At 37.0% G+C, this 12,235-nt stretch overlaps 1 protein-coding gene across 1 annotated transcript; it reads left to right on the top strand.

Moving 5' to 3' along the window:
- Positions 1-3,182: 3,182 nt before the first annotated feature.
- Positions 3,183-4,749, top strand: LOC149151730 (putative xyloglucan endotransglucosylase/hydrolase protein 5). Its single transcript, XM_089440376.1, has 4 exons — positions 3,183-3,658; positions 3,740-3,840; positions 3,969-4,165; positions 4,279-4,749. The coding sequence occupies exons 1-4, from the start codon at positions 3,340-3,342 to the stop codon at positions 4,688-4,690; spliced, it is 1,029 nt and encodes a 342-aa protein (XP_089296502.1). The 5' UTR covers positions 3,183-3,339; the 3' UTR covers positions 4,691-4,749.
- The last annotated feature ends 7,486 nt before the right edge of the window (positions 4,750-12,235 follow it).

Raw genomic sequence — 12,235 nt, forward strand, 5'->3', positions numbered from 1 at the left:
ATGGCGATGCAATAAGTATGTGTAAAAAACAAAACCAAAAGAAAAGAGTTCATGAAACAAGTATCTGACCAACACTAATGGATCTTCTACATTAATAAGCTTGATAGCTTATCACACCCATCTAATGAGACAAACCTAACTTAGATTAGGCATCCACAATATTGTTTTACCCATGGTATGTATGGGGAAAAGAGAGGTCTTTGAGAAGTGAAATCAAAGTCTGGATGTGACGAAGCCAATTGGATAGAAGTCGAGGATCGAACTTGAACCTACGATTGACCGAGCCAATAGTGACTTTAGAGTACCCAAAAACACATATAGTCTCAAGTGTTAACCATCGAGCACAATATATAAGACCCCAAAGTGTCGTGATCTCTACCCTGGTATTGGTCCCTGTGCCATTATTCCAGTTGAAAGATAATAATGTTTCAGAGCCATAACAATATATGCACCACAACCGCAAACCATATTTTGTGCGGCCCCATCGAAAAATCCAATAGGATATTTCCTCTAGCAATCAATTGGTTGAAAATATTTGTTTATCCCCATTCTACCCACAGTTCTAAATTCCCTGTAGTATGTGCATATTATGTTGCAAGTCTTGTGCATATATAGAAGGGAATATTATAAAAATTGAGTGTTCCTACATTTCCAAATACCCTAAAAGATAAAGAAGGGGAGAGTTTTTTTTGGTCTTACATTTTTTATACTATCTTATAATGCAATCATTTATAGAAGTGTGTATCCAACCAACCATACTGTTTAATCTATGTAAAACTCCAATCCATATGGAAACAATGAATGGACATTGGAGGAATAAGTGGATAGTATTTTCAGTGTCTCTCCTACACAAGTGACACCAGCCCCGACCATGGAAACCCCTCTTGCTAGATTCTCCCAAGTGAGAATCTTATTATGTCCCACGAGCCATCCAAAGCATTTTAATTTTTGAGGCATATTCCAACTTTAGATTTTCCGAATCCATCTAATCATCGGGGTCAACAAATGAGGAGTTATATGACTATAAACATCATTAGTATATATATTATCCTCAGTAGTTCTACCACTCCAAGTGACTGTGTCAGCCCCTTCCGTGAACATGATGCTCGCTCCATTAAGATAGTCATTATATGCATCCCAAATCTCTGCCAAAGAACCTATAAATCCCAAAAGCTCATTGATATATAGACCCAAAAGCTCATTCATATACCATATCTGATAATGGCAATCGTGTAAATGTTGGATGGTCTCTAAAGGCAACATATAGTTACCTTGTAAACCCCGAATTGGATCTAAACCCATATCAATGTTTGTATCTGAACTAATATCCCATCGAAGATTGTTAAGCAATCGATGTTTCAGTTTCATGAAGCCATCCCAAATGTACAAGTAATTTTTAATGAATCTAAATTTCAATTTCATGAAGCCATCCCAAATGTACAAGCAATTTTTAGTGGATCTAGCACTATTTCTAATCCACACCTATAGAAGGACCTTTTATATATTTTCCTACAATGATTTACTCTACAATAAACTAAATCCAAAAATAATGCACCAAAAACTCTTTACATTCAACGCCCACCCAGATCTCCCCCAATGCTTTAATCCCCATCCACCTCTTCTTTACGACAAGAGAGAACTTCCAATCCAACTAGATAAAATGACGAGATAATGGAGATGATTTTTTATGGTATGCCCGGGGAATAAATATAAATGAGGAGTAAATATATATGCATCCAGCAAATTTAACAATTTAAAATAACTATTTTCCCAATTTCTTATTATATTTCAACCTTAAAACTTATGTGATTATTGCTAATATTATACCTACCTAATATATGCGAATACTTTGAAACGTAAAGATATTTATTTAGCCACATAACTTTAATTGCTAAGAAATGAGAGACCTCTTGAGATCGCAACTGCTGCAACTTATTATCTGAAAATTTTCGATGCTTCTTAATAGCTCAACTACTACAATATATTATTTGAAAATTTGGCTAACAGTTGAAAACTTCGCGTGGAAAAGATATTTATCGGCGCCCTGGCAATGGCAACAGTCGTAAGTTTGGTTAACCAGCTGTCGCGTTTGTTGAAAACTTCGTTACGAAGCTACTATCGGCGTTGTGTATTGGCCAGAGTCGTACTTCAAGCGCTGTGTATGGGCACGAGTCGTACTTCAATTAACTCAGTCATTAGACGTTGGCACACGTGTAGAAATAGAAAAACTGTGCCGTATATTCATGACCTGGAATTCCAATCTTGAAAGATTACAACACGTGCTCTTGAAAGAGACTAGTCTCGTTCCCACGGTCAAACTTCCAAGTTCCGTCTAGAATACAATAATGTCTTCTGCTCACTGTGAAGACGTTGTCGTGGGCGGCCGCCGTGGAGTTAACAACAAAGTTTTCTAAACGTTGAACTCCTAAGCTTCGTCAAATTTCAGTGGAGCCGTTTATCTGTGTGCCAATTGAGTTGATGGATAGGATAGGACAATAAAAAAGAATGAATTTGACAATTAAATTTGATACTTTACAAATTTTAATATGAGAGGTAGACTTTTTTCATTTTCAAACACAAATTATAACCGTAATAATTCGAAAAGATATATCCGCTAAATAATCTAGTCCTAACTCCAGTTGTGTTTGTGGGGCGAAGAGGGCGTGGGGACCCTCTGACAGCTAGGCACAGCTATATTGGAGAGAGGAACAATACCAGCAGGTTCGTGATTGTTACGGCACATAATTTGCTGTCTCTCCGCGTTTACTGGTGTCCTTATATTTCTGCGATGGTACATAATTTGCTGTCTCTCCGCGTGTACTAGTGTCGTTATAATATTTGTGCGATGACATTACCATTGGGTTTGTGGTTGTAAGGGAAGAACGATGGCAGAACACGGCAGACAATTTGTTGTGTCGCCGCCATAATTATGTAATAGTCTCTATGCAGAATCAGATTCCCGTCTGCAACACGACAGGCTAGAGTTTTGATCAATTAAAAATTCCATTTTGTCTTGAAACTCTGAACGGAATTATTCAATATTCACAAGCTTTCCAACGTGCATTTCATTGTTCCAACCCTTCATTCTTCAAAGTCGTGTCATGGAATGTTCCAAACTCTTCTGGCTGACTTTTCTTCTCAGCCTTCAATTTTTACGACATCTCATACTGACTCTCCTTCCTATCCCTTTCGCCCTTTATTCTTCCAACTTGCCCGTGCCCTTATAAATTCAATTCAAAACTCATTTTTACTCATTGATATTAAATTCAGCTTGTTCGCAAATCGGACCAACTTGTTATCACGGCATCTGTGTTCAAAATAGTAAAGCCTAGTGAGTTAATGGCATCCACAGGCAGTCAAGATGACAGCGCTTATCGCTATACCGCCATTATTAGAAAACAGGGACATTACCAAAAGCATGGCTCTAGGCACCATCTCTCTGCGTCCACGGGAATACAAGTAGTTATGGTAATAGCCTTTTTTCTAGTATCTTCGTCTTCTGCAGCAAGATTTTCCTCCCGTCCTCTGCTTAGGGACCAAAACCGCACAGCCACAACCGTTGATTTCGACCAGAATTACGATATCACATGGGGTAACCAACTTGTAAAATTTCTGGACAACCGTCGCTCGGTGGAGCTCCGTATGGACCAATCTTCAGGTATGACATGTCAAAATTACATGAACCTCTCCAGTAATTAGATGTTACTTTATTCATAGGCTGATAACAGTAGCCTTGCAGGTTCAGGCTTCGCTTCCAAGAACAAATACTTGTTTGGATATTTCAGTGCACGAATCAAATTGGTACCAGGCGATTCATCCGGGACAGTCACTGCCTTCTATGTGAGTAGACTTATTTTGATCATTATGCTATATATTGCTATTGCTTATGGTTGATTATATCTAACAGCTGTTTCTTATACTCAAATAATTATTTTCTTTGCCCTTGTGGATTCTTTGAATATTTACAGCTCTCTACCCAACAAACCTCTAAGCACGACGAGGTGGACTTTGAGTTTCTGGGAAACAAACCCGGAAAACCTCATTATCTCCACACCAACGTCTTCGTCAACGGCGTTGGCAACCGGGAGAGCCGAATCAGGCTTTGGTTCGATCCGACCGCAGACTTCCACACCTATTCTCTTCTTTGGAACCGCCACCATATCCTGTATGTTCCATCTTTCTGGTCGCCTCCATATAAAATATCTGAATTTTCCACCTACGTTATCGTTGCTATGTTATATATTAATCTTCGTGTAATGTTGTTTTTCTGGTACGCAGGTTCATGGTCTCTGGAGTAGTTGTGAGAGTCTTTAAAAACTCTGAGACAAGCTTGGGAGTCCCTTACCCGTCATCGAAGCCTATGCAAGTTATTGCCAGTCTATGGAATGGTGAAAACTGGGCCACCGATGGAGGAAAATCTAAGATAAACTGGAAGCAGTCCCCTTTCATAGCCACTTTCAAAGGTTTCGATATTGAAGGTCACAAGTGCGAGGGAGATTCTGAGTCGTCTCCTTTTTGTCCATCCTCTCCCTCTTCAGAGTGGTGGGAGGAATTGGGCAGCAAAGGATTGAGTGCAGAACAAATGAGGCAGCTGAGATGGGTGAGAAGAAATTACATGGCTTATGACTATTGTACGGACAAAACCAGATTTCCCAAACCTCCGCCTGAATGTGCATTGAATACAATCTGAATTGCAGAGCCCTCATATAGATAACCACAACCTTCAGAGCGGACGCCATATTGAAATGATTTAGTCCGATTATGCATTTGATGTACAGATTGCTCAATTTTATTAATATGATGAATTCATTCATTTATTCAAATAATTGTCGGATTCTGGTGGTATCTAATTAATATCAATATTAATAGCAAAACTCGATATTAATATCATGAATTAATTAATTTAAACCGCTCTCGGACTGTGCCGCTATATATGACGCAGCTCGCGGGTGCACAACTTTGTGCTAAATAGGACGGTTCTGCCACGTCACAAAAAACCACTGGAAATCCGTAGAGCTCTGCTGACTTGTCTCTTTCTGGAGGCTGCCGGGCAACTATAACGAAAGGTCTATTTAGTGGTCGGTAAATTTAATAACTTTCAAAGGTATATATAAATATAAATATAATATAATTTTAAAATGTTATTAATTAAATATTACAAATAATTCAATTTTAAAAAAGTGAGAGTACCTTGAAATAGACCATATTAGATAAATACCACAAAATACCCTATCCAGGCCATCTACCAGGAAATGCTTACTTCACTAAGGGAAAAATTATTTTGGCGGGGCATGAAAAGGGATGTGGGAGAATATTTAAATCGATGCATGGAATTCCAAGAGGTTAAAGTGGAACATCAACATCTTGCGAGATTATTGAACCCTTTATCTGTACCAGAGTGGAAATGGGAAAATATTTCAATTGATTTTATTACTGGGTTACCATACACAAAACGCCAGCATGACTTTATTATGGTAGTAGTAGATGTGTTGACGAAAGTGGCTCATCTTATACCAGTACAGTCCACTTTTGGGACCGCTTAAATAGCTAGTGTTTTTATGAGGGACATATTTCGTCTATACGGAGTATCAAAAGCTATTGTATTAGACAGAGATGCAAATTTTATCTCCAAGTTCTGGAAGGCGCTCTTTGGGGGACTGGGTACTGTTGAAGTCTCAAAAATCGGGTCTACAACAAGGGGGATACCCACCTGGTCTGGACCTTGGATAGCAGCTCCCTTTTCGTTTGGTATAGTGGGTCCAACTGGGGATATGGGACCAGTTTCCCAATTTATGTGTGTGTGTGTTGAGAATTGATATTTCCTTCCTAATAATTTCTAAGTAAAATGCTTTTATTCTAAGTCTAATTTAACAACATGCAATTGTATTCTAATGAACAAAAATATCTAATTCTAAAACTAACTCGGAATTTAATCTTTCAATTATGCGATCTAAAATAGTTTCTACAACAATATGTAATAAAGATCATTCAATTGCTATAAGAAAAAAATTCAATAAAGATGAACTGTTTCATATAAAAATTTAGCTGAACAGTCATGAAAAACATATCGCATAATAAGTCACTCATATATTAAGCATAAATAAATGGTTATCACCGTACAGAAGTGCCAAATGATAACTCAAGCATTCAAGCATTCACATATAAATAACTAAACATGAATATCACCTTAACACATAAGCAGAAATTGTTAAGAGATAAAAGTACAATTTATAACGAGTTCTACTCATGAGCTCCAGCAATAATGATTTATTTCTTTTTAATTCAACATCTACTAAGAGTACATAAGTGCAATTTCAATAGCAGATATTAAACACAAATGTCAATAAATCTTGTTTCATTCATTCATCAAAACCTCCTCAGAGGGTGAAGAAGTGCATGTTCTGAGGACAAGTTTTTGATAAATTTCAGGACCATTCTCTAAATGCATGAGAAGGGTTTAAATACTACTAGCTAAATCTAAAAATAGTTCATTACAAAAATATAAGAGGCAGTTTAAATGATCGTCCTCATTTCAGGTAAAAATAAAGCGAAACTAAAACTAAAACTGAATATAAAAGTAAAACTGGCAATTAACTATCTATGTATCTGTTCCTTGTAGTCGCAAGCATCCAGCATCGGCTTGAGGAGAGTTGGCTGGCCGACCTCCGACTTTAGCTGTCCTGCGAAAACAGAATCGACAAGTGCTGGCGCCATCTTCTCGGCAGAGTTAGTGAGACACTTGAGAGTCATGCACTGACTGTGTGGTTTAACCAAGTACTGCTAGTAAGAATCCCAATTTAACTTGGTTAACCTTTTGATGGACTCTGCTCTTTCTTGAGCCTTTTGTCTCCAGCTTGTCTGTAGATGCTGCACATTTGGTAGAAATTTACATACCACTTGAAGATATCTCTGATAAATACCACTAGTTTTTAGAGCTTGGGTTTTGCCTTTCACCTTTAGCACTTTTTCCTACAATTTTCCGGGCTTACAGGCGACTGAGTGATTATAGGCTTTCCTTTTCAAGAGGTTTTGCCTGGCGATGCGCGATTCCACTAATCGCGCATCGGAAATTGCCTCCGTTTCTTGATCCGGGCTTCCTTGGTGCTATTTTTCGCCTCTTGCGCACTTTTTGTTAGAGGATGTAAACCTTAAATTTTGTGGAAGGAATGACTCCATGAGTTCTTAGCTCTGAGTCTTAAACTATCGGTCTGTTATCTCAGCACTATCCAGTACCCATTTGACCATGTCTGTGTATGGAAGAATCTTGGGCCTTGCCGCTATCTAGTGCAAGAATGAGCATGCTAGTTCTATAATTGACGCCTCAGACGACCTGCGTGAGTTTGCAGTAGCTGTAACCTCCATTACTCTGGGATTTTCTTCCTCGAGTAGACTGTGCATGCCTTCCCAAGTAGTAATGCCGACATCTCTATTATAGGTGGTGTCTGTGTATAAGGGCGTCATTTCTTTGTCTTCAGAACTCAGAGCCTTTCCTTTCTTTCCCATAATATTCTGAACACTGCTATGTATACTTCTCTGCTTTTCGCTCCTGCAATTTGCAAATGAGGAAAGAGTAATGATAAGAAAAAGGTGACGGGAAAGCTTTAAATGTCAAAATCATATAAAATATATCACCTTACGTGAAATGGCTCTTCGATCAGATCAAAACCATATTTCATTAATGATTGCCAACTAACTCATTAAATTAACATTAACGTGCATAATTGGGCATCGGTTTATGGAAAAGCTTTTTCGAACGACGAGCCCTATAGATCTGTGATAAGGCGATTTTGTGATTTGCTTCGCAATATCGCAGATTGCAATATTGCTGATCCGTTACGTGTGGCAATCATCTATTACCATATGTTTTCTGCGAAATGCGATTTGCGAGACGCGCCATCGCATATCGGCGGTTTGAGGTATTTCACTTTAAGTGATACTTGAAACACATGAAAACTGCGATGCGATGAATTTCTTTAATGTGTAATCTCGCATCGTGATTTCGCAATCTTAGGATTCTGTTTGTAGGAAAGCATCTATTACCTTTTTGCGATGCAATGCGACGCTTTTTATTGAGAGAACGGTTTTGTTCGAACTTATCATAAAACTTAAGTCTTTTTAGATTTTCGGGTATTCTCCTAAGTTTATGATAGTAAGATTTATTCAAAAAGGGAATACAAGTCCTAATTTATTTTTTAAATTTTTTATGGATAAGGGTCCCCACTTATTTAGTATTAGTGAGAAAACTAAATAAGAAGGGGGGTTGTTGCTGGCCACAACAATTGGCGATTCACTTGGAAGAACCAATTATCTCTGCTTTTCTTTTGAATTTTCTAAACTTCCAAAACAAAAAAGTTTTTAGAGAATCAAACTTTATTATAGAAAGATAAAGTACACCATGTTTTCAGCTGTTAAGAATAGTTTGTTTCTTCTATATTAACTTTGGTTATTTACTTCCTAGAGCTAGTCATTGTATTTACATTAGCCACTACTTGGTTTATAAAGATAAAAACAAAGTCTTCTCTATAAATCAGTTTTCAATATGCTCATTTGTCATAGGTAGAGCCTCTGCTGCCAGCAGGCGTTTATAGCCTCGACAGGGTTACCTGTTACCCAGCAATGATCTGTGTCCTACTTGGAGAAATATACGATTTTCAAAGGGAAATCCATATCCACACTTATTTATTTTATTTTCTTTTAATCCTTAAAGAACAATGCCTTGGTTTGGTAGCCAAATTATGACAGTGCCACTCACTTGATTTATAAATTTGCTAAACAAGCTGGCTCGTGATGAGACCCCTTGCCTCTTGATTGCAATAATCTCGAGTCATTGCCCTGTTGTGATATGCAGTTTTGGCAAAGTCAGCAAGCTATAATATCTATGATCATGATAAGTCGACTCGTGATGAGACTTCTTATTCTTTAAATTAAAGTGTATCGCTGGATTCTTCTTTGAAGCTCATAATTCCTTAGGTGGGGAGGAAGTCATTGTTTCCTTAAGAATAGCTCCGGACGACAATGGTAGAGTTTTTGGAAAGAGATTTTCTACAAAGAATCTTCATTTTTGTTATTGATACTTTTCATTTGATTGATATAAAACAAATTCACAGTAAAGGTCGTTTTTTAATCAAAATTTACAAAGTTGAAACTAGTATCATTTTCAAACTTATAGCGTTTGAATGTATCTTTCAATAATAATATCCAATTTTCTAAATCAGTGCTATTTATACAAGCGAAAAAACAAAATTTAAAAGAAATTTTAGTCTTTTTCGTGAATTCCAAATGTAACCATTTACAACTAGTTTTATTATCAAAATAAAGGAAAAGCTAATTTACAAAAATAGAAGAATGATCTCCTATGGAAAATATTTTTTGAGGATTTTCCCGTTAATGGGTAAAGATTCTCTTTTTTCTGTTAAATCCTGTAACATAAAAGTAGATGGACCTATGATTTCTGCGATTTGGAAAGGGCCAAGCCACATTCGTTGAAATTTCATATGTTTTCCCTTTTCCTCATGAGCCTTATCCCATTTTAAAACTAGATCTCCAATCTGAAAGTCCTTTCTGGATATCATATTTGAATCAAAAGAAGCTTTTACTAATGCTTGGTGATGCGCATAAGTTATTTTAGCCTATTCTCGTTGCTCTTCTAGCTTAAGAATTTGTAGCTGCCTTAGTTGTAAAGAAGAAGTTGGTGTTTCATCAATAAATTGAACTAAGGCCAACGAGGGAATCGCTAGATGAGTTGGAAGGACCACTTCTTTCCCATAAACCAAATTAAAGGGAGAAATGCCAATGGAGGATTTTTGCGTTATTCGGTCTGCCCATAGAGCTTATGTTAAGGATTTGTGCCAATTCTTATGAGTTTGATCAATGGTTCACTTAATGATTCTGATTAAGTTTTTATTTGTTGATTCAGATAACCCATTTCCCTGTGGGTAATAATTGGCAGAGTATTTAAGCTTAAAACCTCTTTTGAGCGCAAATTCAGTCATAGCATTACCAAAAAAGTACGATGCATTATCAAACATTAAAGCGGAGGGTAAACCAAACCTGGTGATTATGAACTGATCTATGAAATCAATGATGTGTTCGGCATTAGCTGTCTTGAGAGGAACTGCTTCTACCCATTTATTAAAATAATCTGTAGCTGTAAGGATATACCTATGCTGTTTAGAAGAATGAGGAACAATCTCACCTATTATATCCAATCCCCATTGATCAAAAGGTTGATCGATATTCTTTGGTTGCAAAGGCAATGATGGTTTCTTTTGTCTCCCAGTAGCAGTTTGACAATCTTGACATTTCCTTACGTAGCTATGCGCATCTTTGAATAATGTAGGCCAATAGTACCCCGCATGCAAGATTTTATGTGTTGTAGTATCTCCAGCATAATGTCCACCTGCTGGTCCATCATGGATTTCCTGCAACACCTTTTCAGCTTCAGATTTCTTGAGACATCGAAAGAGAACAGAATCATAATTCATCCTAAAAAGTATATCGTTTACGAGTTGATATTGCTTAGCCTTCATCCTTAGGGCTCTTTTCTTTGTATAATCTAGGTTTGAAGGAGCATATCCGTTCTTTAGATAAAATATGATATCCGCGTATAATGATTCAATATTGTTTAGGCTTACCTCATATATTTGTACTTCTGAAGATGGTATTTCGGAAATAAGCAATGCTCCAGCCAGCATTTTACAAAAGCCTTGACCTTTTACAATATTTGCTGGTTTAATTTCAGCGTCATATTCTTGTAAGGCTGTAACCCAATTTTCTTTCTTTTCACCCACATCTTTCTGTACTAAGAGATTTCTTACCGCTGGAAATGACAATATGATTTTTGTATGGGTTTTAAGTAGGAAGGGTCTGAAATGTTTGATCGCTTTAAAAACAGCATAAGCTTTCTTTTCGACGTCAGAATAATTTAGTTCGTCCCCTTGTAGATTTGAAATGAAAAAAACAATTGGGGCTTTTGCCTTATCTTGATTTGCTTAAGTGTGTATCACAACATATGATCTATTAGAGGCAAATGTATACAAAATGAAAGGATCAGAGAAATTTGGAGTGGCTAAAGATGGGGCATTTACAATCGCTTGTTTAATCAGATTGAATGCTTCATATTCTTCTTGGCCCCATTTAAAGATTGAATTCTTTTTAATCATTGCTTGTAAGGGAGATACGATCCTTGAAAAGTCTGGAACAAATCTCTTTACAAAATTAATCTGGCCAAGGAAGGATTGCATAGCTTTCTTGTTGTGAGGCAAGGGTATTTCGGAAATCTCCTTGATTCTGTCGAGATCAATATGGATTCCAGATTTTGACACTATAAATCCAAGAAGTTTTCCTTCACTTAATGCAAAAAAGGACTTTTTTGGATTAAGTGAAATTCCATACCTTTGGCAACGTTGGAAGATCTATTTCAAATATCTGAGATGATTACCTCGTTTTTTGGAATATACAGTTATATGATCCAAGTAGATTACTATTGATTTGTTTACTAATCCCTTAAATGTGATGTCCATGGCCCTTTGAAATGTGGCGCCAACGTTAATCAGACCAAAAGGAATCTTTTGATATGCATAAGTACCCCATTTGGTTCTGAACGTGGTCTTTAATTGATCATCAGGGTGGACCAAAACTTGGTTGTAGCTGGAGAAACCATCCAAAAAGGACATTAATTCTGATTCTGCAACTGCTTGTAATATTTGCTCCATGGGAGGCAAAAGAAAATTATCTTTTTGGCAAGCTTTGCTAAGATTTCGAAAGTCAATGCAAATTCTAATATCTCTGTTTTTCTTTCCAACGGGAACCATATTGGAAACCCATTTAGAATTCCGAACAGGAAAAATGATTTTGGCTTTCAATAATTTATTGAGCTCAGACCTAATCTGATTTTCCAAATTAGAGTGGATTTTTCTCAGCTTTTGTTGGACAGGTTTTTCATCGTTTATCATTGGGATAGTATGCTGAATGATAGAAGTGTCGTAAGTCTTAAGTTCATCATAGTTCCAGGAAAAGACACTTTTGTATTGTTTCAGGAGATGAACGTACACTAATCTTTCTTCAAGGGCTAGGCCAAGACCTAGATTGATATTTTGCGGCTTGGTATCAGTTCCTAGATTTACTAATTCATAGTTCAGAGTTGAACTTTGAAGTTTTGAATTGGTAGATCTTTTGAATTGGTCTTTCAAATCATATAGGTCTTCCAATTTGACTACTGATTTTGGCATAGCAT

The sequence above is a fragment of the Pinus tabuliformis genome, chromosome 9, assembly GCF_031772625.1.
Source record: "Pinus tabuliformis cultivar Carrire ecotype Pingquan chromosome 9, CPIR1, whole genome shotgun sequence".
Classification (NCBI taxonomy): Eukaryota; Viridiplantae; Streptophyta; class Pinopsida; order Pinales; family Pinaceae; genus Pinus; species Pinus tabuliformis.